The sequence below is a fragment of the Callithrix jacchus genome, chromosome 12, assembly GCF_049354715.1.
Source record: "Callithrix jacchus isolate 240 chromosome 12, calJac240_pri, whole genome shotgun sequence".
In the NCBI taxonomy this organism is placed as follows: Eukaryota; Metazoa; Chordata; class Mammalia; order Primates; family Cebidae; genus Callithrix; species Callithrix jacchus.
In genome coordinates, this window is record NC_133513.1 from 2,545,113 (window position 1) to 2,572,261 (window position 27,149).

Consider the following 27,149-nt stretch of genomic DNA (forward strand, 5'->3'; position numbering starts at 1 on the left):
CAGCTGCTGCTTGGCTTCTGGCCCCCTTATCTGCCCCTGCCCCATGGGCCCTGGCAGCACCATGAGCCGCCAACTCCTGCCTGTGCAGCTTCTGCTCCTGCTGCTTGGGGCCTCGAGCTCGTGGGGTCAGGAGCAGGGGCCCGAGAGTCCCTCAGAGGAGCCTCCAGAGGAGATCCCCAAGGAGGATGGGATCTTGGTGCTGAGCCGCCACACCCTGGGCCTGGCTCTGCGGGAGCACCCTGGCCTGCTGGTGGAGTTCTGTGAGTGCCGGGGCCAGTGGGACTGGGGACGGGCAGGGCCCGCTGGGACCCACACCCTTTGCCTGTAAATGCAAGGCACATGCCCAAGAGAGGCCTCCCCTCAGGCGCTTACCCCCACTGGGCCGCAGAGCTCTCTAGGAGGGGCCTGGGGTCTGGCTGGGGCAGGCAGGAGCAGTGGGGGTACCCACAGGACACGAGAGCACCTGGACCTCCCTGCTCTGCCAGTGGGGCCTTCCACAGACACTGCAGAGGCCGCGGCCATTTTCAGGCCTGGAGGTCCCTGATGTATGTGCCCTGTGGTCTCTTCACAACCTCTGACACACGTAGCAACCGTTCTCTCCTAGGAGGCCTTCACAGGCAGCCACCTGAGCCCAGGAGCCCCGACCTTACGGGACAGGAAAGGGAGGGGTCTTTCCAGCTGGACCAAGCCATGCTGGTCCCTGTGCCACAGCCTGGGGGGCTGCGAGGGGGTGCTGGTGCTTGGCTTGGCAGAACTAAGGAGTACGCTTGTTCCCTGCTGGGTTGTCTGGTGCGGGGAGGGTGCTGCTGGGGTTGCGGCGGCCTGGGGCACTCACAGACCCGTCCCCAGACGCCCCATGGTGTGGGCACTGCAAGGCCCTGGCCCCCGAGTACAGCAAGGCAGCTGCCCTGGTAGCGGCCGAGTCGATGGCGGTCACGCTGGCCAAGGTGGACGGCCCCGCGCAGCTGGAGCTGGCCGATGAGTTTGGCGTGACCGAGTACCCCACGCTCAAGTTCTTCCGCCACGGGAACCGCACACACCCAGAGGAGTACACGGGTGCGGGGCAGGTCGGTCTCGGGGCGGGGGGCGGTGGCCAGGCCCAGGCTGAAGGGAGCTCCCTGCAGGACCACGGGAAGCAGAGCACATCGTAGAGTGGCTGCGACGGCGGGTGGGGCCCAGTGCCACGCGGCTGGAAGACGAGGCGAGTGCCCAGGCGCTGATCGATGCCCGGGACCTGGTGGTCATCGGCTTCTTCCAGGTGAGTCACCGGGCACGGGGCACCAGGCTATGGGGGCAGCGACTGCGGGACCTGGTGGCCTCACAGCACCGGGCCCCTCAGGACCTGCAGGATGAGGACGTGGCCACCTTCTTGGCCCTGGCCCGGGACGCCCTGGACGTGACCTTTGGCCTCACGGACCGGCCGCAGCTCTTCCAGCACTTTGGCCTCACCAAGGACACCGTGGTCCTCTTTAAGAAGGTAGGTCAGGCCCAGATGGGGGGGCTGGGGTCCGGCTGTGGCTCCTGCTGAGCCACCTGCCGCTGTCCAGTTTGATGAGGGGCGCGCGGACTTCCCAGTGGACGAGGAGCTTGGCCTGAACCTGGGCGATCTGTCGCGCTTCCTGGTCACGCACAGCATGCGCCTGGTCACGGAGTTCAACAGTCAGGTGTGCAGGCTGCAGTGCCCGGGGAGGGGGTGTTCTGGGGCGGAGGAGTCCAGGGATGGTGGTGTCTGGGCTGGGGGCCCCAGGGAGTCCTGAGCACCCTCCTGCTGACGAGCCGGAGCTGGGGGTGCCTGGGCTGCGGACACGAGCACCCTCCCTACTGCAGACGTCCTCCAAGATCTTCGCTGCCAGGATCCTCAATCACTTGCTGCTGTTCCTCAACCAGTCACTGGCTGCGCACAGGGAGCTCCTCACAGGCTTTGGGGAGGCAGCTCCTCACTTCCGGGGGCAGGTACTGGGGGTCTGGGGGGTGGAGGGACAGCTGGACAGTGGGGGTGCTAGCGTGGCCTCCGTGCCACAGGTGCTGTTCGTGGTGGTGGACGTGGCGGCCGATAATGAGCACGTGCTGCGGTACTTTGGCCTCAAGGCTGAGGCAGCCCCCACCCTGCGCTTGGTCAACGTTGAGACCACCAAAAAGTACGCTCCCGTGGACGGGGACCCTGTCACTGCTACTTCTGTCACTGCCTTCTGCCACGCAGTCCTCAACGGCCAAGTGAAGGTTGGCTGCAGACTTCTCACAGCGGGCGGGGGCCATGACCTCATCCCACCAGCTTGGTAGGGGATGGGAAGAGCAGCTCTCAGAACACCCACCCTGCGGAGGGGCGCCCCCGACCCTGCCGAGGTCCTGGCCCCCCCCCAACCCCGCAGAGGATCCCCCCACCAGCCCTTCGGAGGATTCCTGGCAAAGTGCCTGGCCTGGTTTCCCCCCAGCCCTATCTTCTGAGCCAGGAGGTACCCCCTGACTGGGATCAGCGGCCAGTTAAGACCCTCGTGGGCAAGAATTTTGAGCAGGTGGCATTTGATGAAACCAAGAACGTGTTTGTCAAGTTCTGTGAGTGCTGAGGGAGGCAGGGAGTGCATGGGCCGGGCAGGGGGTGCCCGGGTGGCCGCGCTCAAGGGCTCCCATCCTAGATGCCCCCTGGTGCACTCACTGCAAGGAGATGGCCCCTGCCTGGGAGGCGCTGGCCGAGAAGTACGAAGACCACGAGGACATCATCATCGCTGAGCTGGATGCCACGGCCAACGAGCTGGACGCTTTCACCGTGCATGGCTTCCCTACCCTCAAGTACTTCCCAGCAGGGCCGGGTCGGAAGGTATGGGGGGGGTCAGGTGGCTGGGGAAGCCGGGATGCCATCTTCCTGCATGTATGTGGGGCTGGGCCCTGGCGTGTCCTCCTGCCCCTCCTCAGGTGATTGAATACAAAAGCACCAGGGACCTGGAGACCTTGTCCAAGTTCCTGGACAACGGGGGCGAGCTGCCCATGGAGGAGCCCCTGGAGAAGCTGGCACCCCCATCCCCGGTGGGTGTCCCTAAGCCAGGGCTCCAGGCCTCTGCCCAAATCCTCTATACAGGGTTGGCGGGGCAGGGGCAGGGGCAGGGCCAGGCTGGGAGCAAAGCTTCGAGCTGCACCTGTGCCCCTTTATAGGAGCCACCCGCCAACTCCACTGTGGGGTCCAAGGAGGAGCTGTAGTGTCCCCGTGTCCCCCACAACACCGCTGGAAGGGAGGCAGCCCCCTCGGGTGCCGTGCACTGTAATAAAGAGCTTGGTTCTGGACTACGTGTGCCTGGTCCCTGAGCAAGGCTGGATGGTGCAGGTGTGCCCAGCTGGGGGCTCCATTCCAGCTCTGCCAGGCTCTGTGCTCCAGGGTGCCCCCATGCCCGCTGAGGCCAGTGTGACCTCTTTTACCGGGTAGGCTGAGACTGGGAGACACCACCAGGCCGCAGCAGCAGCGGATAAAGCACAGCCAGCGCAGGTGCAAAAACAGTTTTATTTCATTATTACCCAAGTACCTTTGAAAAGATAATTGTCCAAGTGTCAGCGCATGAAAAACGGGCTTGGGCAGCCCCTGCTGGCCCTGGCCTGAGAAATGTACATATTTACACGGGCCCTGAGAAAGGAGGACCCGGGACTGCGCAGCCGGCGGGGGGAGGCAGGCACAGCGCTCTGTCGCCAACTCGCACAGTGGCAGGCAAGAGACAAGCTGTGGTGAAGGCACTCGGTGGCGCGTACAAATGACATAGGCCCTGCGGGCCCCTGTGCCCAGGCCTGGGCCCAGCCAGACCAGAGTACGTGGGCAAATCCCAGAGGGGGAAGCAGCTCCCAGCACACGCGTGCCCAGGGGAGGCGCCGGGGATCACCTGAAGCCCGCAGCAGGGACCTCGGCTGCCCCCTCCAAGTATTGCTGTGGGGAGTGGTCAGGGCTGCCTCCTTGGGGGCAGGAGAGAAGCCTGTAGGGCAGGTGGAGGGACCCCACCCACCCAGAAACAGGCAGACTGCAGGGGTGGGCCACAGGCCCGCACTGCTCCCCGCAGGGCTGAGTACCGCTCACCCCTGGCTGTGACACCTGCGTGCCACGCCTGTGCCCGCCGAGGGCCTAGACTGGCGCCGTGGCCAGCCAGTCAGTCCACCTTCTCCACTTTGCCGATGATCTTCTCCTCGAAGACGGGCAGGACGGCCCCGTCCTCTCGGACCTCCTCAAACACCACCCCACAGTCAAACTCGTCGCTCACTTTCTTGAAGTAGTATCTGCAGGATGGAGGTGAGCAAGTGAGCAGACAGCGCCGCAGACGGAGGAGCAGGGGACAGGGTGTCCACAGGCCCCGCCCGGGGAGCCTCCTGTCTATGCCCCATGCCCCCCACCCCCGTGTGTGCGCTACTCCCAGAGCCACAGTGTGCAACAACCACGTGTGGGTGACGGGGGCAGCCATGGGTGGGAGGCACCCAACATCCCCCCGGGAGTGCCTGCACGGGCCTCTAAGCAGCTGCAGGGGGAAGTGTCTCCTTCCCAAGGGCTGAGCCCTGTGGCGGTGGCTCCAGACGGGGCCCTCCCTCAGCACCACACGCCTGGGGCGTCTGCACAGTCGCTTATGGACAGAGGGAACCACCTGCCAGGCTCTGCTGGGCTCTGTGGGTCAGGCCCCCTCTGCTCACCCACCAGTGCTAATGGAGCCTCCAGCGCTGGCTTCAGGCAGAGCCCCGCAGGGCTGAGCGGCCCAGGGCGAACCCTGGCAGGAGGCGCCCGGCTTCTGCAGTCTCCACAGCCCGGCATGAGGTGCAGACCATCTTGTGTCCCCGCCCACAAGATGAAGGCCCTGGATGGGGTCCCTTCAGAGCCGCTCAGTCCTGTGGGGGGCCGAAGGCCTGATGCCACCCTCAGCCCAAAGCTTGGAGAGGTGGCTCAGGTGTGATGAGTGACTAGAGATGAAATGGCAGGAAACTTTTTTATGCCCTTGGGCACCCACATACCCTGCGGGGAGGGGGCACCGGCCGTACACTCACCGGTAGCTGCCCTTTTTGGTCAGCAGCTCCTTGAACTGGCCCAGGGTGATGGCGCGGCCCCTCACCAGCGTTCGGTAGGGGATGGGCTCCCCACAGAAGTAGTACGCCACGACGATGCTGTCGCACGCCTGGGTGCTCCCGCCGCCTGCCTTCCGCTGCGACCTGGCCCTGGGGAAAGAGATGCAGCAGTGGTCCCTGGATCTGGACTGAGGTCCCACAGGGTGCCTCCCGCTGACCTCAGGCTGCCAGCAAAGGGCAGGGCAGGGCCATGGGGGTGAGCTGCATGCCACTCAAACACCTGGGGCCCAGGCCCCGCTGCCCACCCCCCACATCTCAAACTGCGGTCTAGTCCAGTACCAGCTCCACTCACTGTGAGCACAAAGGTTTCCCCCACTAGCTCGCAGCCCTCCACTGGCTGGGGCCTGGCCACGGGGCCGCCACAGCTCCGCGCTCTACGATGGCGGGGCAGGCTGCATGGCTCCCATCCCAGGAAGACCTGCACCCCTCTAACTTTAACCACAGCTAAAAGGCAAGGATTAACGAACAAGTGCAAGGTTTCCGGGTGAGCCTGACTCTGCAGGACCAAGGGTGGCGGCGAGCAGTCCCTTCCGAGGGGGGGCAAAGCTGCCACCGTCTCCTGCCCAGGCCGGGCTGAGCCCTCCTCCTGCAGGTGTTAGCGGACACAGCCGTGCCAGGATGACAGGGCGCTTGCTCTCGCGCCCCACCCCCACCCCCAGGTCCCTCAGACGGCTCCAGAAGCTGCCCCTGGATCACTGGGGTTCAGGCCTTGGGTCTCCTCCTGGCTGGGTGCATGAGAGGCTTCCAGAGCCAGCGTCATGGCAGGAAGGCCACGGGGTCACCTTAGCCATGTGACCATCTACTTCGCACCCCAGGCCCCCAGCCAGCTGCATCCTTGGACTTTGTCCCCTGCCACATCCTCAGAGCCCCCTGGAGTCAGGCCCATCAAAGAAAAGCCAACATGTGGGGGCTTCCCCAGGGACATGTGAAGGCCACCCCAGCGTGCCTGAAGGACAAGAGCCGCAAGGGATCAGCACCCTGGGCCCTGTTGTCAAGGCCTGTCTTTGGGGTGTGCCCTCCTCCTGCTGCCTTGAGCAGACAGCACAGGTGGAATCACGTGCTGTCAACACGGCAAGCCTTTCTCCCTAGGGCTCGGAGTGGTCAGCGTTCCAGGTGGGGCAGCGCCCAGCCTCGCTGACTGAGCTGGCGGGACGGACGCACACAGTGGCCCAGACCCACACTGCAAGTAGCCACACATCGGCACCCCCGCGCCTGCAGCCCTGGCCACGCTCTAGCCAGGCCTGGCAGGGACCAGCCAGTTCCAAGCCGGGCAGGGGAGGGTCTCTGCCCCTCAGCAGGCCTGGCTGTGGTGCCCAGGCCTCCTGCCGGCCTGTTGGTCACTTGCTGTCACGCTGGTCAGCCTCCCCTTTGCTGGAGACGGGAGAAGGCTCTAGAGGAGCCTGGAGTCTGAGGCCGCCGGGACCCTGTCCTTCCACAGCTGCTTCCAAGCGTGCTGCCCGATCTCGGGGCCCAGGATGGCAGCTCTACCACTGGACCTGGCTTAGGACGCCCGGGCCGGGGTGGGCAGGACCGGGAGGACCCTCGGGACGCACGTACTCTGTCTCGGAGAGCTCCATGTCCGACACGGCTGGTACCACGCGCAGCACCGGCGCACACGCTGGCCTGACACAGGCGCGTCCCCGCCGCATAACCTCCTGCACATACCTAGGGAACAACCCGCGTCAATGGTGGCTGCGCTGGCTGCCAGCAGCCCGGGGGAGGAGCTTCAAGCTGTGCTGCCGGGCAGGCAAAGTGTGCGGGGGCTGCACAACTCCCAGTGAAGGCTCCAACTTGGCGGGTGCATGAGACACTGACCCCCTTCCAGGCCTTGGTGGTACCAGACGCTCCTGGCACAATGGAGAAACGGGCATCTCTTGTTCACTGCAGGGCGCCCTGCACTCACGATCTGGGCACCGAACCCTGAGTTCCGGACCACACTTTGGGGAGCCTCTGATCTGGGGTGCTGGATCCCGTCACCGCCCCTCTGCTGGGACATCTTCACACAGCGAGGAGCCCTCCAGGAGCCTGTCCGCGGGCCTCTGGCCTGAAATCCCCACCGACAGCACGCACACTGGGTCTGGGGCGCAGCAGCTCTGCCTGCACCTCAGGGAGGCCGAGGGCCCTCCTCTCACGGGGACATCTGTGCCTGGTGAGCCAGGCAACCCTGATGATTTCTCCTCTCACGTCCCGGCAGGGTCGCACACCGGCCCTGCCCCTACGCCTTCCCTCCAACTCTCAGCTGCTCGAAAAAGCCCATATCCCTTGGATGGCCTAACGCAGCGGCCAAAGCGGGCCGGCACGGCTGTACCTCAGAATAGCAGGGGTCCCATGGCTCAGGGAGTGTCCACTGCCGTCACAGGGGTCTGTGGGTACCGGGGGGAAGAGCAGACGCAACCTGGAGAGACCCCTGCTCAGCCCAGCAGAGGAGCCCAGCCAAGCCCAGGGTCTCAGACCCGCTGCACACAAGGCCCGCCCACTGCTTATCTGAGCCAGCCGGGTCACGTCCCAGCTCTGATCACCAGGCTCCTGCATGGCACAGGGCTCTTGCTCCTTGTTGCCTGAACCCGATCATGGGGTCGCAGACGTTTTGCCATAAAGTGAACGCCCTTTTCATTCAAGGTAACTGTGACTCTCTCTGGCTACAGAGCTGGCATTAGACTCAACCTGCTAAAAGCTCAGGAACCTTTGATGACTTGAGATACAAAGGCTTTGGCCTGAGAAGGGTCTGAACCCGGATGCTGGTTCAGCAAAACAGGGCCCCTGGCCCTGGCCTCCCGGGAGTAACGCAGCCCCACACCTAGAGGCCTGGGATGTGGGGCTGGACCCCAGGCCCCAGATGACCCACGGTGGACAGGAGGAGCTGGTGACCTCTGATGGCAACCATCGCCTCCGTGTGACCACAGCCCCAGGGCCCAGGGGAGCTACTGGGAGAGCCTGATGGGTCTGGAATTGCAGTGACCCCGATGGCCGGGAAAACTGCCTCATGACCAAGCTGAAAACACTGGAGAAGCCAGGCTCCAGCCTGGAGGGAGAACACTGCCCCAAGAAAGGGGAGACCTCCTTGCAGCCCAGGCAGAAACCACCCTGCCCTGGGGAGAGAACAGGGTCTGGCTTCGGGGGCCCAGAAGGCGGAGGAGGTCACAGCGAGGGGCTGTAGACTGGCCATCCAGGATGACAACTCCACATCTGCACAGGTTTCAGAACCAAGTAGCTTCCCCACGATGTAGAGCCACTGAGGACTCTTGGGGTGCCACTGTCAAACGGCAGCTGCCATGCCCCCAGGACTCCTGCCTCAAAGCCCAGGCTGCTGCCCAGCAGTCAGCAGCCTCAGCCCAAGTTGAGGATGGACCCCTCCTTCCAGAAGAACGGAGAGCAGAATGGCTTTGGATGTGTGAAAGCTGCCACCCACCCTGTGTTCACAGTAGGGCCACCTGCCACCTCACCCCTCAGTGGTTCCCAGTGGAAGGAAGGGCGCAGTGTGGCCAGGGGACATGGAGAGGGCAGTTTCCACCGGAGGGACTTCTGCAAAGACCTCAGACTATGGGGAGCTTCAGCCCCAGACCCACCCCACTCTGTCCTACCTCTGCTTGGAGGGTGCCCGGCTGGCTCTTTTCTCTTCCTCTTCCAGACGTCGGCGTGCCTCCTCCAGCTGGGTTAGGGGGTTGGGAGCTGGGTGGGGTGGCATCGTGGGGTCTTGGATAAAGAGGTGGGAGGGCTGCACGGAAGTCCGGAGCTGAGAGCCAGCCCAGGGATGCACGGTCCCGGAGCGCTCAAGGGACAAGGGTCTGGAGTTCTCATGGGACTGTGGCTTCCTCGTCCCTGAAGACCTTGGGGAGCAAGAGAACAAGTTGGGGCCGTGACCAACACTGTGGCTGGGTTGCCTGGTGAGGCTGCACCCCTCTCCCGAGGGGTAGGATGGGACAGGAGCACTGGAGCCTGGCCACCAAGCCACATGGACATCCTCCTCAGACCACACAATAAAAACATCCCTGCCGGGCGGGGTGGCTGGCCCCCGTTATCTCAGCACTTTGCAAGGCTGAGGACATATCACCTGAGGTCGGGAGTTTGAGATCAGCCTGGCTAACGTGGTGAAACCCCGTCTCTACTAAAATACAAAAAATTAGCTGGGCATGGTGGCATGTGCCTGTAGTCCCAGCTACTCTGGAGCCTGAAGCAGGAGAATCACTTGAACCTGGGAGGCAGAGGTTGCGGGGGGCTGGGATTGCGCCACTGCACTCCAGCCTGGGCAACAGAGTCAGACTGGTCTCCCCACCCATCCCCCAAAAATAATCCCTCATTCCCCTGTAATTCCAGCACTTTGGGAGGCTGAGGTGGGGGGATCGCCTGAGGTCAGGAGTTTGAGACCAGCCTGGCCAATGTGAAAAAAACCCCGTCTCCACTAAAAAAAATACAAAAAATTAGCAGGGTGTGGTGGTGGGTACCAGTAATGCCAGTTACTCGGGAGGCCAAGGCAGGAGAATCGTTTGAACCCAGGAGATGGAGGCTGCAGTGAGCTGAGACTGTGCCACCGCACTCCAGCCTGGGCAACAGAGCGAGACTGTCTTTAAAAAAAAAAAAATTCAAAGGCTGGGAGTGGTGGCTCATGCCTGTAATCCCACCATTTTGGGAGGCCAAGGTAGGAGGATCGCTTGGGCCCAAAAGCTTGAGACCCCATCACCACAAAAAAATGAGCCAGGCAGGGTGCTGTGCACCTCTGATCCCTTGGGAGCCCCAGAGAAGCAATGAGCCTGCCCCCACCCCAGTCAGCACCGGACAGGGACCCTGGGGCCTTGTGGGACAGGCTTCAAACCCAGGCAGGGGTGCCGTGCCCCAGGTGCTCAGCTGCCTCAGCTCTCATGAAGCAATGTGAAGGGAGGTGTGCCGTGGCCAGGGTCTGGGCGTTGGGGGCAGATTAGTGTCTAAGACTGAGGAAGCTCGGGCCACCCACCCACCAGGGCCAATGCTTCCCAGGCACCACCTTTGGCCTGTGGCCCCCCCCACTGGGTACTGGGTACCGGGCACAAGTGCAGGCCCAGGAGGCAACGGGGGTGACATGAAGACCGGCCTGGGGGACAGCAGCAGCAGGGCTGGACCTTCTGGCTACACAAGAGCCTTCCGCACCGCTCACCAGGAGGGCCAGGTGTGAGCACAGAAGGCTTCTCCCATGGGAGCCCTCGGGAGTGAGTCAGCTGTGTACTTCCCAGGTGACAGGTCATTCTCATGTGGGGGTGCTGTCAGACTGGAAATAGACTCCCAGGAGCAGCCGTGTGCTGCCTGCAGGGCTGGGGCCGCGTCAGCTTCTCTCCTCCCTCATATTCAGGGACATCCTCTCTCTGGGGACACAGGGTTTTCCTTCTGGGGACATGGGGCCTCTCTCCCAGGCCCGCAGAGCCTGCCGGAGGGTGCCCAGGAAGGTGCCACAGTGAGAGGGGAGTGTGAGGGGACAGAGGTGACCCCCGCCAGCACAGTGAAGCTACTCGGGGGCCGTGGGCGGGGACCTGCCGTGTGCAGGGCGCTCACCCGTGCCCAGCCCTCCGGTGCCTGCTGATCTCCTTCTCGCCCTCAATGATCCACTGCATGATCTTCTGGTTCTTCTCCGTGTCCTCCGAGGCGCCCTGTACCTCGGTGCTGGCATTCCTCCCCGACTCGGCCTTCTTGGCGTTTCTTTTGCATGCCATGCCCACCTTCCCACTGCAAGGGCAAGAGCGACACTGGGGAGTCGCCACGGCGGAGGCCCCTACCCAGTCTCTGTGAGGCCCCCGTGGTGCAGCAGCCACCTCCTGGCTGTGCTAGTGCTGCCTGGGCTTTGTTTCCTCTTTAAACACACGGGCAGTCACTGCTTGCCCCCAGCAGATCCCCAGAGGGCCAGAGCTGGAGCCAGGGTCTGGCTATGGTCCTTGACCTTCATCTCCCACCTGAGGCGGCGCGGACTCCCCTGACACAGAGCCCAGCCCGCTCCACGCACCAGAGGGGGCTCCTGTCTGCTGCCCTGACACAGAGCCCAGCCTGCTCCCCACACCAGAGGGGGCTCCTGTCTGCTCCCCTGACACAGAGCCCAGCCTGCTCCCCACACCAGAGGGGGTTCCTGTCTGCTCCCCTGACACAGAGCCCAGCCCGCTCCACGCACCAGAGGGGGCTCCTGTCTGCTGCCCTGACACAGAGCCCAGCCCGCTCCCCCCACCAGAGGGGGCTCCTGTCTGCTGCCCTGACACAGAGCCCAGCCTGCTCCCCACACCAGAGGGGGCTCCTTTCTGCTGCCCTGACACAGAGCCCAGCCCGCTCCCCCCACCAGAGGGGGCTCCTGTCTGCTGCCCTGACACAGAGCCCAGCCCGCTCCCCCCACCAGAGGGGGCTCCTGTCTGCTGCTGGCGGCCCTGTGTTTCCTAAGTTTTGTAGGGTGGTTCCAGCCTTCTGCAGGGACACAGCCTCACCCCCAGCACCCTCCTTGCTGACAAGTGCATGCTCACCTGTGGCCCAGGCCATCACTGGCGTTGGGGGCAGCGCCCACACTCTCTGAGTAGCCTCGGGGCTTTGCCCCATGGATGTGTGGCTCCAGGCCCCACGCAAAGCTGCTCTGGGCCCTGCGGGCAGCCTCAGCCTCCACCTGCTCCTTGGGCCGGGCTGTGCTGTGGTGGACATGGTGGTGGACGTGTCGGTGGTGGTGCAGGCCGGCCGCATCCAGCTTTGCCCCTGACTTGGGCACATGCTTCCCGTGCCCCGAGGCCGCACCTCCCAGCGCCACTGGCATCTTGGCTACATGCCCACTGTCCGGGGAGCGGTGGCCAGGCCCTGGTGACTGGCGGCCAGGTGTCCTCAGCACACGCTGCACGTGCTCATCCAAGATACTCTCAGGGTTCTCCTCGTGTGCGTCCCGGAGCCCGGCACAGCCCACGTCCACGCAGCGGGGTGGAAAGTGGTACCAGGTGGCGGTGAGAGGCAGCTTGTGACACGGCCCTGGGGGACCTGAAGATGGATCGCCGTCTTCACCCTCCTCCTCCTGTGTGGGGACAAACAGCACCATCACTTCTCAGCACCAGCCGCACACTTGGGGAAAACAAAAAGCATCAGGCCTGGCCAGCAGCCCCCAGCAGATGCCAGCCAAGCCCAGGGTGGCTGCGGGCACTGAGGATAGAGAGGCAGGGTGGGGCACAGGTGGAAGGAGTGGCGACAGTGGGGCCTCAGGAATGCAGTGCGTGTGCTGGCTGTGGGCAGGGCTCTGCATAGATTTAGTTTAGCGTTTCTTTCTGAAACAAGTCCTTGCTCTGCTGCCCAGCCTGGAACACACTGGTGTGCTCTCGGCTCACTGCAGCCTCCAATTCCTGGGCTCAGAGATCCTCCCACCTCAGCCTCCACAGCAGTGGAGACCGCCAGCACACCTGGCTAATTGTTTTGTATTTTTGGCACAGATGGGGTCCTCACCATCTTGGCCAGGCTGGTCTTGAATGCCCGAGCTCAAGCAATCTGCCTGTCTTGGCCTGTTTTTTTTCAATAAAGATTTTTATTTTCCTTTAACTGACTTTTCCTATTCCTTAATTTTACTACTATCAACACATTTCTGAGACACGATCTCGCTCTGTCTCCCAGGCTGCAGTGCAGTGGCACAATCTCAGCTCACTGCAACCTCCACCTCCCGGGTTCAAGCAATTGTCCTGCCTCAGCCTCCCCATCAGCTGGGGCTACAGGTGCACACCGCCACACCTAGCAAATTTTTATATTTCTAGTAGAGATGGGGCTTCACCACGTTGGCCAGGCTGGTCTTGACTCCTGACCCCGTGATCCGCCAGCTTCGGCCTCATTCTATTTTAAGGAGAATGTCACCCTTACATAAAAGGGCTCTTGGGTTTTGTACACGTTGCAATGCCTCTTAGTGGTTTTCCACATTAAGCCAGTGGAGTTTCACTTGATTCTCCAAGTTAACAGGTGGTGAGGTTATCTGCCAGTGAAAACATCCGATCGCTTTCATTCCAAGTCGCATCTCATATTTATTTTCTCATCTTATTGGACTGACAAACACACAGTGCTCAGTGAATCTGCTATTAATAAAAGAAAGGGAGGGAACTAAGCTTCCCTGTATTTATCTGTTTGTTTGACAGCTTTTTTTTTTTAAAGATGGGGTTTCACCATGATGGCCAGGCTGGTCTTGAACCCCTGATCTCAGGTAACCCACCCACCTCAATCTCCCAAAGTGTTAGGATTACAGGCGTGAGCCACCGCACCCGGCCTGACAGAATTTCTCTCTTATGGCCCAGGCTGGAGTACAAGGTGCAGTGCTGGCTCACTGCGACTCCTGGGTAACAAGCAATTCTCCTGCCTCAGCCTCCTGAGTAGCTGGGATTTCTGGCAGCCCCTACCATGCCCAGCTAATTTTTTTTTGTATTTTTAGTAGACACAGGGTTTTACCACATTGGCCAGGCTGGTCTCAAACTCCTGACCTCAGGTGATCGGCCTGCCTGAAAGTGCTAGGATTACAGGCGTGAGCCACCGAGCCAGGCTGTGCAGTGGCACAATCGCAGCTCAACCTCTGGGGCCTCTGGGCAATGGCCCTGCTTCAGCCTCCCCAGCAGCTGGGACCACAGGCGCATGACACCAAGCCCCATTAATTTTTTCTGTTTGTTCTGTAGAGATGAGGATCTCGCTATGTTGTCCAGCCTGCTCTTAAACTCTGGGTCTCAAGTGATCCTCCTGTCCTGACCTCTCAAAGTGTCGGGATTACAGATGAACCACTGTGCCCAGCCTACCTCGCATTTTAATATAAACAAACCTCCGAACATTTAGCACCAAACTCTCACACTTGCAAAAGTATCCCAACACAACTGGAACAGGCGTGCCCCGAGCTAGGGCACCTCAGCCTGGCTGAGGGCGAAGGCAGGCACTGAGGAGGACAGATGAACGCTGGGCACAGCCAGGCGACAGGAGGGTGGTGGGCATCCCCCGGTGGATGCGGCTATGCTGCCTCCCCGTCCTTGGCTTTGCAGGGCTGCAGGGCACTCCGGGGGACTTCCCTCAGTCAAGGAAGGAAGGAAGGAAGAGCTTTGAGTTTCGATGCCATTCGCCACCTCGGCAGAGCTCTGCATCTGTGGGGACTCCATCACAGGGCTGTGAAATTTTACAGATTCACTTAACCAGTCTTCTTCGTGCTTTAATTTCCCGAATTCTACAATGAAAATAGGTTACTGTAAAAACCTGGAGTTACTCCTTTTAAGGACGGACCACTACTTATGGCAGGGTGTCTAGGAATCACACTGAACCAGTGCGAGCTACCAGTGCGGGCAGCTGTCCCTGGGCTTCAGGGCTCTGCCCACAGGTTACCCCCTGAACTGGCGTGGCAGGAATACAGGGGTTCTTCACGCTAGCATTTTTTTATTTTTGGAGATGGAGTCGTGCTCTGTCGCCTAGACTGGACTGCAGTAGCGCGATCTCAGCTCACTGCAACCTCTGCCTCCCAGGTTAAAGTGATTCTCATGCCTCAGCCTCCCAAACAGCTGGTACTACAGGCAACCACCATCACACCCCGGCTCATTAATTTTTTTTTAAGATGGAGTCTCGTACTGTCACCCAGGCTGGAGTGGAGGGGCGCGATCTCGGCTCACTGCAGTCTTCACCTTCTGGGTTCAAGCAATTCTCCTGCCTCAGCCTCCTGAGTAGCTGGGACTACAGGCATGCACCACCATGCTCAGCTAACTTTTTTGTATTTTTAGTAGAGATAGGGTTTCACCATGTTGGCCAGGATGCTCTCGATCTTCTAACCTCATGATCTGCCCACCTCGGCCTCCCAAAATGCTGGGATTACAGGTGTGACCCACCTTGCCCTGCCTCATTTTTGTATTTTTAGTAGAGACGGGTTTTTGCCATGTTGGCCAGGCCCTTCTTGAACTCTTGACCTCAGGTCATCCACCCGCCTTGGCCTCTTAAAGTGCTGGATTACAGGCATGAGACACCACATCTGGCCAATTCTAGTATTTTCTGTTCAGACAAAGGACATTGCTCATCTCTTGGCAGCAGGTGCCCCCTCCCTCCTGGGCCCTGGCGGTGCCATATCCACACCCCTGAGGGCACCGCTGTGCTCCCTGTTCCTGGGACAGAGCCGGGACTCCATGGGGTGGGGAAGCCTTGGGAGTCAGAGGTGAGAGCCACACACTCAGCACCTGTGGCTACACCTGCCTTTAACACGTCTCGCTTAAGGCTGGGTGCGGTGACTCACACCTGAAATCCCAACACTTTGGGAGGCTGAGGTAGGAAGATTACTTGAGGCCAGGAGTTCAAGACCAGGATAAGCAATATAGCAAGATTCTGTCTCTACAAAAAAAATTATTGAAAAAAAAAGTTTCACTCAAAATGTGAACCCGCCCTACCAGAAGCACATCCTGTGACTAGATCGAGGCGCAAAGATCAGCAGAACATTACAATGGCCAACACGACAGCAAAGGCTTTCTTTCCTACGTTTCTTCTGTGAGCACATTTAATTAAGGGCTGCCAAGCTTCGCCCCCCACACAAATGACCGTGCTGACATCACAGCCCTTGGGCCTGGTGTGGCCTGCTGACGCGTCCGTATTCCATGGTAACTTGGTTCCCAATGTCTGGTTTTCAGATGAGCTGTTAAGAGGCAAAAACTGCTCCCCCACTTCCTTCAACGAGCCATTGACAGTCCCAGGCGGGCCCTGAACGAACGGGCAGGCCAGCCTCCTTGGGGCCACCCCGGGAAGCAAGACAGCCAGAGGCTCTGCAAGGCGATGCCTCACTCTCGCCGCCGCCGGAACCACAGGGCACTGATGCTGCCCCTACCAGCTCTGCAGCACTGGCAGGTTCTCTGATCTTGGAGGACAAATTCCCTGAGTCCTTTCCCTGGGGGACCGTGGAGAGGGTGAACTCGGCACCTGCAGAGCAACTGAGCTGGCACCGCCCACACCTGTGCCCTGCCCAACCCTCAGACCCAGAGCCAGAGAGGACGAGAGGATGCACTCCACGTGTGGCAAAACAATTTACTGACAATAAAAGATGGATGTGTGTGCGTGTGAGACATTTTCACACAAACCCCGTCATGGAAAGCCACCATCTGCATGACCACGCCTGGCCCGAACCATGAACCCAGCTTCTCAGCGGGCTGTGAGGTCTGCCTGGAGCTCAATGCAGCGCCCAGAGCATCACTTCCAGGCTGGGCACTGCCCACCCCACCTGCGTCCACCCTCATGGTGGCATCTCCAGGCTTCAGGGCACAGCTCACCTGGGTTGTGAGTGAAAGAGTGGGTGCACCAAGGGTTCTCCTGTGGTCTGAGCAGAGCTGAGGGTCCGCATTTTACATCAGGGATCAGGTGGAGAAACAATTCCTTGAAAAAAACTACGTTTTGAACTTAGGCATGGAAATGCCTACAAATGTATACAATCTGTAAAGACTTATATTCACAAAATAGTGAACGGAGAATGGAGGACGCTCCCACTCAGTGGTGCCATGGACTCCCCACAGAGGAGCAAAGGTCTTTTTTTTTTTGAGGCAGGTTGCTCTGTCACCCAGGCTGGAGTGAGGGGCACAACCCCGGCTCACTGCAGCCTCGACCTTCCAGGCTCAAGTGATCCTCCTACCTCAGCTTCCTGAGCACCTGGGACCACAGGTGTGTACCATCACGCCCGGCTAATTTTGAAATTTTTTTCTAGAGACAGGGTTTTGCCATGTTGCCCAGGCTAGTCTCAAACTCCTGGGCTCAAGTGATTTGCTCACCTCGGCCACAGGTGTGCACCACCTGCACAGCCAGGTGCTAAGGGGTCTCCAGAGAAACTCCAGCGGGCCTGCGCACTGGGAGGAGCACACACGGATGGAGCCACGGAAGTCTGCACGGTCTGCAGCAGGGAGGAGCCTGGCCCCACTTCCTGGGTGGAAGCTGGCATTCAATCTGCAAGGTGGGAATCGCACTAGAACTCTGGCTTTGTGGAGTTTTTGGTTTTGTTTTTTTTTGAGATCGAGTTTCACTCTTGTCACCCAAGATCTTGGCACGCTGCAGCATCCACCTCTTGGGTTCAAGCGATTCTCCAGCCTCAGCCTCCTGAATACCTGGAATTACAGGCACCCGCCGCCATGCCCAGCTAATTTTTTTATTTTTAGCAGCGATGGGGTCTCTCCATGCTAGCCAGGCTGGTCTCGAACTCCTGACCACAGGTGATTCACCCGCCTCAGCTTCCCCAAGTGCTGGGATTAGAGGCCTGAGCCACTGCGCCTGGCCCTGCTTCCCTTTTGACCTTTTCACCTAGTAAACCCTGTCCTTTCACCTTTCAAATCATCTGCGAGCCTAGTTTTTTGTAGCTGTGTGAAAAGGACCCCTGTCTTTGCTGAACTAAGGACAGAGTCCAACAACACAAGGGCCTGGAGGGCCGTGCACCACGGCCTCAAAGAACCAAGGGCGCCCAGGAGGCAGCGGAATGGCTCAGGCATCGCGGCCCTCAGTGCACGCAGAAAGGACTCCTGCACGCCACCAGCCCTTCCTGCTCGGTACATGCTCCTCCCGCTCACCGCCCACATGGGGTGAAAAAGCTGAGGTGATCACCTGCTGTGGCCCTGCCACCCATGAAGTTCATGACCAGGTACAGCAGGCAGCTGTGTCACTCCTGGCCCCCTCAATGAGGGTGCCCAAGGTGTGTCTCTGGGCCTCTGAGGGTGGGGATGGGGCCGCTGGGACATCCCACCCTGATCTAAGGCTCAGCTGCAGAGAAAGGGGTGGGGAACTCAGCATGGAGGCCTCGAGGGTCAGCAGGCCTTGGCCAGCCCTGGACATGCCCACGAGAAATCAGGGCCAAAGCTGTCCTGAACATCAGGACATCCAAGCTGTCAGAAACGGCGCGAAACCGACGCGGCCCACTCACCATGCGCACGCGCTTCAGCCGCTCCTCCAGCTTCTCCTCAGCCTCCCGCGTGCGCTGCACAGCCTCCAGGCGGTGGATGAGCTCCTCTGCGAACTTCTGTGGCTCCACGCGGACCTCCTTTGGCACCCGGTACGTGCGCTGTCAGGGAGACGACCGTGAGGTATGTGGGTTGAAAGATCACTGGCAGAAAGTGTCTTTGTGAAGGGAAAGAGTGTGTGGTATTGATGTTGTATTTTATTATTTTTTTGAGATAAAGTCTCATCCTATTGTCCACGCTGGAGTGCAGTGGCGCGAGCTCGGCTCACTGCAACCTCCACCTCCTGGGTTCAAGCAATGCTCCTGCCTCAGCCTCCCAAGTAGCTGGGATTACAGTTGCGTGCCACTGCGCCCAGCTAATTTTTGCATTTTTTAGTAGAGACAGAGTTTCACCATGTTGGCCAGGATGGTCTCGATCTCCTGACTTCGTGGTCCACCCGCCTCGGCCTCCCAAAGTGCCGGGATTACCAGTGTGAGCCACCATGCCAGGCCAAAAACACTGTTTTTAATCAGCCAGGTGTGGTGGCACCTGTGGTCCTGACTACTTGGGAGGCTGAGGTGGGAGAATCGCTTAGGCCCTGGGAGAGCAACACTGCAGTGAGCAGAGACTGCGCCACTGCACTGCAGCCTGGGTGACAGAGTGAGACCCTGTCTCAAAACAGTAAGAATAAGCCTTACAGTAATATATATGCCACATAGCTTTTATAAAAATTGAGATGGGGGTCTTGCTAGGTTATCTACCTGGCCTCGAACTCCTCCCACCTTGGCCTCCCAAAGCACTGGGATTACAGGCGTGAGCCACCACAGCTGGTTCTGTGTAACTTTTGAGGGGACTTCATTTAAAATTTCAAACTTCAAAACAGTTGCAAAAATAGAACAAGGAATTCCTGTCCACCTTCACCCAGATTCCCCATGGGTTCGCATTCTGCTGTGTAAGTGCTTTTTCATCCCCTCAGCGGCAGGCACATGTGTACGCACACACCCACACACACGCAGGCACCTCACTTTTCTGGACCATTTAGAGTGTATTTAACAATAGTAAGGTCGCTCTCGTACCTAAGCACAGCACAAACACGGACGGTTAGGACACTGACCCTGATAGAACAACATCATGGGGCAGATCTTACTGCAGTTTCGCCAGCCGCTCCAGTAACATCCCTCATAGCCAAACGTGTTTTTAAAATCCAGACCGCCAGTGTCTAAAAGCTAGGGAGGATGGAGCCAGGGACCGCTCACCCGTGACAAGTGAGCAGGTGGCAGATGGGACGTGGCACCCTCTGTGCGTGTGGCCTTCCTGCTCTCCCGCTGTGGACTCTGGTGAGGTCCTGGCTCTGTGCACCCCAGTTTCTCATTTACAAAACAAGAGTACAAACAGCACCAAAACCTTGGAAGGATGGGGTGAGACTGGCAACAGAAACCACACGAAGGCCTACACCAGGCCCAGACACTCCGTGGGGGACGGGGCTCAGAGCCACAGGCTTCACTTCAAGGAACGTCAAGTATGAAGGGACCAAGGGCACGCCCAGGGTGCTGGGTGATGCCTCAGAGCTGGGAGAAGTCACTGCTGGAGTCCGGGCTGTGCCCACCACCAGAAGGGGTCTGTCCTGGAGCCAAGGAGGAGCATCGAGTGCCTCTAGAAAATGCTGAGGAAGGCTGGGGCTGGCAGCAGCAGGGACGTGGGCCAGTGAGTTTGGGTGCGGACAGCAGGGCATCCACACAGGTATCTGCCAAGGACCTAACAAGCCGCCCTTTCCTGCTGCACCCGGGGCCTGGAGGCTGGGTGGGTGGGGGGCCATGCTGGCTTTTCCATGCGGCAGACACAGGACTGGGAGCTGCCAGCACCCAGGGACCCCGCCCGGCACTGCTGTGTCTGCAGGCAGCCAGAGGCCCGGACAGTCAGCACCACAGAGACGGGGAGCAGAGCAAAAAGCCACCATCAGACCCAGAGAGCAGCACGGCTGAGGGGTTACGAGGAGCGTTTGGGGCGCTGCGTGAGTTCCAGAAAAAGCCTCCAGGTGGCCCTCAGGCTGCACCACCACGGTTCTGAGAACAGCAGAGCCGTCAGCCATCAGGTTTACAGAGAAGGGAAACCTTTCCAGCTCTGGATGAACAGGAAAAAGCATCATAAAGGAAAAAGCCAAGTAAATGAAAATGTGAAACTTCAAAGTAACCACAAAGGCCAAAAATCACGAGGCCCTTCTCCCCACGGTAGGGATTCCAGGTCCAGGTGCTGTGAATCACGGCCTCCAACCTGATGGCAACAGGGGCCAGCTTGGTGGAAGACACGTTTTCCACAGACAGCAGGGGGACGGGTGGCTTCGGGATGAACCCACTCCACCTGAGAGTGTCAAGTTAGGTATGCAGCCTGGACCTCCACGGGCACAGCCACAATAGGGTTCTGCTCCTATGAGAATCTAACCTGCTCACCTCCTGCTATGTGGCCTAGGGGTTGGGGACACCTGCTGCAGAGCCATGGACCCACCAGATAAATGGCATAGCTTTTGAAAATCCAAGGCTCTCAGTGGAGCGGAAGCGTGTGGTGCGGTCACGGCATCTTGCTAGCCCATCCGGCTTCCTGGACCTCCCTGCCTCTGCTCACAACCATCCTCGGGTCCGATTTCCCAGCAGCAGAGAGCAGGCCCTGGGCAGCTGTGCACGTGATGTGGGTTACTCACTTGGGCCTCTGGCGGAGGGACCGGCTACCAAAGGTTCCAACCACAGCCCTACCTGACAGGCCACAGGGACCTCATCCGGGTTCCACAGAGTCTCAGATGAGGTCACAAGGGCCCTCTGGGGGCATGGCATGTGGCTGGGCCGCCTGCTCCCGCCTGTGCCTGGTGCCTGTTGACTTCATCTTCTCAGTGACTCGACTGTCACCCTCCAGACCTGAGGGCTCTGTGCTTCCCTTGGTTCCAGAACGTTCTCACGATGACATCATGGACTCGCCTTCGGGTTCCTCTTTTCTCTGTGTTGCATCCTGAGAGGTCTTTCCAGGTTACAGTCCAGGCACCAACATACTCCTCAGCTTTTGTCCTTCCTGACCCTTCTGAGGGGAAGGTATCTGCCTGACGCCCCCTCATAAAGAGTCCGTGGCGTGCACTTTATACATATGAAGACTCGGACCAGCACCCCAAGATCGGGGCACCCCTATGGACGGAAACCTCCCGAAGGCCTCAGCTCACTCAGGCCCTGTCCTCGCGGCACACACAGTTGGCCGGGGCCCGTGGTCACTCAGCTGTCCTGTCTCTCGGGCCTCTCTGCAGGTTCTCCTTGACGTTCAGGACCTGTGACTTGAAAATCAGGGAGCACTGACTGTGCAGGAGCCATCAACTTGGGCTGTGACCTCATGACAGCCTTGGGCCGTAGATGGCAGGCAGGGCCCCAGATCTTCTGCAGCACACGCACGCTCACGCACACACACGGCTACAACGTCATCCACTTTTTGGTAGGGAGACATCATCAGCGCCTAGTTTTAGCCAAACCTGTGTCAAGGACTGGCTGGGAAGTGACAACCCTTGGTCAACTTCTCAGAATTAAGAGCAAACCTCCATCCTTTCTTTTCAACCGTAAATCACCCCTTTCCTGACTTGGAAACTAATGTCTGCAGAAAAGCTACAAGGCTAAGAAATCCCAACCAAGAGCGTGTCAATGCTCCCAAAATGCCTACTTCCCGGCACAGACGCTCCGACGGTCCTGTGGTTCACCCTCACACCCTGCAGCTAACAGCCGGTTAAAAACACTTTTCTCGGCCGGGCACAGTGGCTCGTGCCTGTAATCCCAGCACTTTTTGAGGCTAAGGCAGGCGGATCTCCTGAGGTCAGGAGTTTAAGACCAGCCTGGCCAACATGGTGAAACCCCATCTCTACTACAAATACAAAAATTAGCTGGGCATGTTGACGTGTGCCTGTAGTGCCAGGTACTCGGGAGGCTGAGGCAGGAGAACTGCTTGAAACCGGGAGGCAGAGTGTGCAGCGAGGTGAGATCGCACCACTGCACTCCAGTCTGGGTAACAAGAGCAAACTCTGTCTCAAAAAATAAAAAAAAAAACTGCTTTTCTCAACAAGTCCTTCCTGTTCAAAGTCAACCCATCAAATAAGGAAAGATCATGAATCCGTTCATCAACCGGGAAGTGCTCTGTAGACGGAGACGGGCTCTCGGCTCCGTGACCTGCCACCCAGCCAAGGCAGAGGCACCATGACTGCCCAACAGCGAAAGCCCAGGCAGCTTTAAAGTCAACACGTTCACCTAGAGATGACCACTGTTCAGCCACAAAGACACCAAGTTTTCTCCAGGGGCCATGCAGGGGCCAGACCTGGGCTCACAGCTGCCCCCTTTGAGGGGAGGCATCCAACATCACAAGCCAAGACACTTCCTGCCCCCAGGGAGGGTGTGCCTTGGGGCATGGGGGCTCTTCTGAACAGACAGCTCCCTCTGGGCCCTAAATGCTGCCTGCACCTCCGTCCCCTGACACCCTCAGGGACTGGCCACTTGCAGATGCTGCTGGGATCACAGGCTGATGTCTACAGGTTGGCCCAGGTGAGTGCCTTACCGGAGCACCAGTTCACCATGGCCCACGCTGAGCAGGCAGGACGATGGGCTGGGGGCCGCAGAGCCGGTACTTACAGGAATGTGAGGTAGGGGCACCCGCCCGTTGACCTGCACGCTCTCCTGCATCTCCCTGCGGTGCTGCTTACGGATCCTGTATGGGGGCATCCCATCCCTGTTCAGGAGAAAGAAGCAGCCGTTAACTGAGAGGAGCCATGCCAGCACGGCTCCGGGCCCCAGCCAGTCAGCAGACGACGGTGATGACACCCATGGGCCACCACTGACTACATGTGCACAGCCACGTGTGCACACACGGGTGATGCAGGCACCCATGTGTGCAGGGAACACGTGCGCACGTCACACAGGAAGTTCACATGTGATGGCAAAGCCTCAGTGCCCGCCACGCCGCCCTCCCAGCTGGTTCTACTGAGCATCTCCACAAAGCCTCCTCGCGCCTGACTGTTCTTTAGGGCCTGATAGCTACGAGTGGCTTTTCCCATTTTTAAAGGGTGGGGAAAGAACTTGTGACAGGGACTGCATGTGGCTGCAAAGCCTCACATATTCACTGCCAGCCCTGCACGGAAAACGTTTGCTGGCCCCTGCTTGTGGCCTAGACCAGGGTGCAGTGTGCCTGCTTTGAAGGGCACTGCTAAACGGACCAAAAACATTTCAGGGTTGCAGAGTGGGCAGCCAGGACCATCAGTGCCCATAGAAAGTTAGATGCCAGGGCTACACACTCTGCTTCTCTCCAGGTGAGCTGGCAGGGCAGTGTGGTCTCCAAGGGAGGCGCAAGGTCCTTCTTTCCCTAAAGGTTTTCTTTATGAACCCTTTAAAAGATCATTAAAAACACCTACGTCAATTAATACCGCGTCTCTGAATAATTACCCCAGGGTTAAGGTAACTCAGGTACTTCATTAATGCCCTCTCCCTCTCCCCGATATTAGAGAAGCTGCCTCGGGAAGCACAGCGGCTCCAGGCATCAGTGCTGCTCCAAGGGGCCTGCCAGAGCTGCCAGGACATGAGAGGACGTGAGACCGCGCCTGACCCAGGGCTGCCTGGCGGACATGGCAGCTCCTGAGGCATCCTCGGCTGTCACAGACCACCGAGTGCTGTGGGCAGTGGTGAGCCAGGTCCGGGTCTGGCTCAGCGCACTCGGCATCAGGAATCAGTGAGTGTAAAACCCACCTAACACCTGCCTCAGGTTTGTTCAAGTGTCCTGAAGCCAACAACTTACTGGTTTCTTAGACATGATACTTGGATTTGGTAACTTCCACAGCCCTCTGTGGATTAGGCGCTGTCCCCACATCTCTCGAGCACCGTGTGGAACGGTTGTGAGCTTCCCCTAGCACACAAAAGCTGAGCTCAGCTGCCCCACCGAAACGATGCAATGCAGCCATCCACATTTCAGCTCTGCGGTACTTCCAAGTATCTGCAGCGATTTTACATCCCAAACTTAAACACTCAGTACAAACCAAGATGAACAGAGCACTAAGGAAAAAGATACATATTAATTTTAGGTCCTCCCTTTAGGAAACACATGTCCCTTTTCTTGGAGAGAATCAGGAGACTTTCTGAGAAAAGAGAGTTGGCAGATGATTTTTCGCTGTAGTAACACAGTTTTGGGAAGAGGGACACCAGATGCTAGGACACATGGTCTGCTCAGACACTCCGTGGGTCGCACCGCACCCAACCACCGGACCCGAGGCTTCGGGGCCACGGCAGGCACTGCTTCAACTCCAATAATTTCAAGTCAGGTGCTGCTAAAAGCACATCAGCATTTTACTTTGAAGGTTCAAAATTAAACAAGGACGAAAGAAGCCAGGAGAGGCCACACACAGCAGCTCTGCCGGGAGGGACAGAGAGCTGCCCCCCGAAGCACCAGTTACCCAGGGAAAAACCAAGGGACCAAGACGTGTGACAATGTGGGGCTGGCTGCATTTGGTTCAGAAATAGAATCTGACAACTTGTTCTGCTCATCTGAAATTCAGGTGGTGGAAAATGTTTAAAGATAGGCAAATGGAAAGAACCAACCAGCCGGGCACAAGGGCTCATGCCTGTAATCCCAGCACTTGGGAGGCTGAAGTAGGTGCTGTGTTGGAGCCTACGAGTTTGGGACTACATAGTGAGACCTCGTCTCCACACACAAAAGAAACACAATAATTAGCCGGCCGCGGTGGTGCACTCTTGTAGCCCCAGCAACTCTGAAGGCTGAGGCAGGAGGACAGAAGCTGCAGTGAGCCGAAGTCACAGCACCGCAGTGCAGCCCGGGTGAGAGTGAGACCCTGTCCCAAAATGCAAAGAACCATGAAATGGTGCACAGAGCAGGACCGTCACTTAACAGGTTCATAAGAAGACGGGCAGTCACCAGCAGGTGACAAGTCCCTCTCCTCCGTCTCCAGCCCTATCTGGCTCTCCAGGCTCTCCACATGCAGAAGCCAGCTCAGCGGGACAGACATCTGGGACGCCACTAGCTACAGTGGGGACGGGGGGGGGTGGCGGTCAGTGGGCTCTAGCTGCTCACAAGTTCACAGCGTCTGGCCTCCTCCAATGCCGAGGCTGCTGTGGGGAGACCCCAGGGTCTGAGCTCGGAGGCAGCCCTGGCTAGGATGGCTGGAGGGCAGGTGGCACATAATGAATAGACCAGAGCTAGGCAGGTCTGAGCTTCATGGGTAACCAAGACCCCAAATGACCCCCACAGGATGGCAGCCAATGCCCTACTGTGGTAAGAGTGTGTTGGCATCATCTAATGCCTGCAGTGAAGCACAGGGGACGAGGTGATAAAACAAGCACGCTCCTGCACAGGGGGTTTCCCTGGAGATGTGACAATGAAAGAGTAACCTGCCTGTCACCTCGAGGGTTCACACACGCGTAGACCAGGCCATCCCTGGGCCACTGAGGCATCGGCCTCAGCACAACCACAGCACCTTCGCTCGTTCCTGCTCCCAGCCCCTTGCCAAGTGGGTGATGGGCACAAGACAGGACCCTGCACTGCACCAGAGTCGGCAGAAACCCACCCTCAGGGACCACCTCTCTTGCCACAGCCAGTGGTGAGGCAGCTGGCCTGTGCCTGTCCTAAGCGGAAAGCCCAGACTCTGGAAACCAAACAGAAAACTGCAGCCTGGGCAGCCTAGAGTCTATCTTAGGTTCACCCTCCGTCCTCCCTTGTGGGGAGGTCCCAGCAGCCCTGGGCACAGAGAGAAGCAACTGACCCAAAGCTGAGCCCTCGCTCACACTGCTCAGAGGACAGCCTCTGCAGTGCAGCCTGCCTCCATGTTAGACACGCTCTCATTGAGTTCTGGGGGGCCAGGAAACGTTTCCCTTGACGACAAAGCCTAGGCAGAACTGGGTTGGCACGAAGCCCCCTCGGAGCTGGCCACACTCTGTAGCAGGGTGAGACTTACATGCTGCCATCTGGGAGAAACAGGGTGTCCGGGACAGGACTTAAACACTGCTGTCTGTGAGGGACAGGGTGTCTGGGACAGGACTTAAACACTGCTGTCTGTGAGGGACTGGGTACCGGGGAGGTACTCACACGCTGCTGTCTGTGAGGGACAGGGTGTCTGGGACAGGACTTAAACACTGCTGTCTGTGAGGGACTGGGTGTCTGGGACGGGACTTAAACACTGCTGTCTGTGAGGGACAGGGTGTCTGGGACAGGACTTAAACACTGCTGTCTGTGAGGGACTGGGTACCGGGGAGGTACTCACACGCTGCTGTCTGTGAGGGACTGGGTGTCTGGGATAGGACTTAAACACTGCTGTCTGTGAGGGACTGGGTATCCGGGGCGGTACTCACACGCTGCTGTCTGTGAGGGACTGGGTGTCTGGGACGGGACTTAAACACTGCTGTCTGTGAGGGACTGGGTATCCGGGGCGGTACTCACACACTGCTGTCTGTGAGGGACAGGGTGTCTGGGACAGGACTTAAACACTGCTGTCTGTGAGGGACTGGGTATCCGGGGCGGTACTCACACGCTGCTGTCTGTGAGGGACAGGGTGTCTGGGACGGGACTTAAACACTGCTGTCTGTGAGGGACAGGGTGTCTGGGACGGGACTTAAACACTGCTGTCTGTGAGGGACAGGGTGTCTGGGACGGGACTTAAACACTGCTGTCTGTGAGGGACTGGGTACCGGGGTGGTACTCACACGCTGCTGTCTGTGAGGGACAGGGTGTCTGGGACAGGACTTAAACACTGCTGTCTGTGAGGGACTGGGTGTCTGGGACGGGACTTAAACACTGCTGTCTGTGAGGGACTGGGTACCGGGGTGGTACTCACACGCTGCTGTCTGTGAGGGACAGGGTGTCTGGGACAGGACTTAAACACTGCTGTCTGTGAGGGACAGGGTGTCTGGGACAGGACTTAAACACTGCTGTCTGTGAGGGACTGGGTACCGGGGAGGTACTCACACGCTGCTGTCTGTGAGGGACTGGGTGTCTGGGACAGGACTTAAACACTGCTGTCTGTGAGGGACTGGGTGTCTGGGACGGGACTTAAACACTGCTGTCTGTGAGGGACTGGGTACCGGGGAGGTACTCACACGCTGCTGTCTGTGAGGGACAGGGTGTCTGGGACAGGACTTAAACACTGCTGTCTGTGAGGGACAGGGTGTCTGGGACAGGACTTAAACACTGCTGTCT

At 59.1% G+C, this 27,149-nt stretch overlaps 2 protein-coding genes across 13 annotated transcripts in view; one reads left to right on the forward strand and one right to left on the reverse strand.

The window, feature by feature from the left end:
* Positions 1–55: 55 nt before the first annotated feature.
* On the forward strand, positions 56–3,279 carry PDIA2 (protein disulfide isomerase family A member 2). The gene is made up of 11 exons (XM_009008814.5): positions 56–260; positions 850–1,056; positions 1,125–1,258; positions 1,340–1,477; positions 1,548–1,664; positions 1,828–1,953; positions 2,023–2,220; positions 2,433–2,553; positions 2,634–2,815; positions 2,911–3,021; positions 3,148–3,279. Exons 1-11 carry the CDS (start codon positions 62–64, stop codon positions 3,190–3,192), a joined length of 1,578 nt encoding a protein of 525 aa, XP_009007062.5. The 5' UTR covers positions 56–61; the 3' UTR covers positions 3,193–3,279.
* A 192-nt stretch (positions 3,280–3,471) lies between these two features.
* The window catches only part of AXIN1 (axin 1), a 77,560-nt gene continuing 53,882 nt past the window's right edge, over positions 3,472–27,149 (reverse strand). For 5 of the 12 annotated variants that reach the window (XM_078344141.1, XM_078344137.1, XM_035266309.3 and 2 more), the window contains 8 exons: positions 22,589–22,685; positions 17,930–18,067; positions 11,547–12,076; positions 10,600–10,770; positions 8,661–8,906; positions 6,637–6,744; positions 5,002–5,169; positions 3,472–4,248 (listed from right to left, as the gene is read on the reverse strand). In XM_078344141.1, the coding sequence (XP_078200267.1) occupies positions 4,122–4,248; positions 5,002–5,169; positions 6,637–6,744; positions 8,661–8,906; positions 10,600–10,770; positions 11,547–12,076; positions 17,930–18,067; positions 22,589–22,685 (1,585 nt within the window). In that variant the 3' untranslated portion in view covers positions 3,472–4,121. Of the gene's footprint in view, positions 4,249–4,657; positions 4,846–5,001; positions 5,170–6,636; positions 6,745–8,660; positions 8,907–10,599; positions 10,771–11,546; positions 12,077–17,929; positions 18,068–22,588; positions 22,686–27,149 lie in introns of all 12 variants that reach the window. The other 7 variants (XM_078344142.1, XM_078344139.1, XM_054242365.2 and 4 more) reach the window with 3 other exon arrangements.

Coding starts and splice junctions, on each gene's coding strand:
- PDIA2 (XM_009008814.5), top strand. CDS start 62: ATGAGCCGCCAACTCCTGCCTGTGCAGCTTCTGCTCCTGCTGCTTGGG. Junction 1,057..1,124: donor ACACCCAGAGGAGTACACGG/GTGCGGGGCAGG, acceptor AGCTCCCTGCAG/GACCACGGGAAGCAGAGCAC. Junction 2,221..2,432: donor TCCTCAACGGCCAAGTGAAG/GTTGGCTGCAGA, acceptor GTTTCCCCCCAG/CCCTATCTTCTGAGCCAGGA.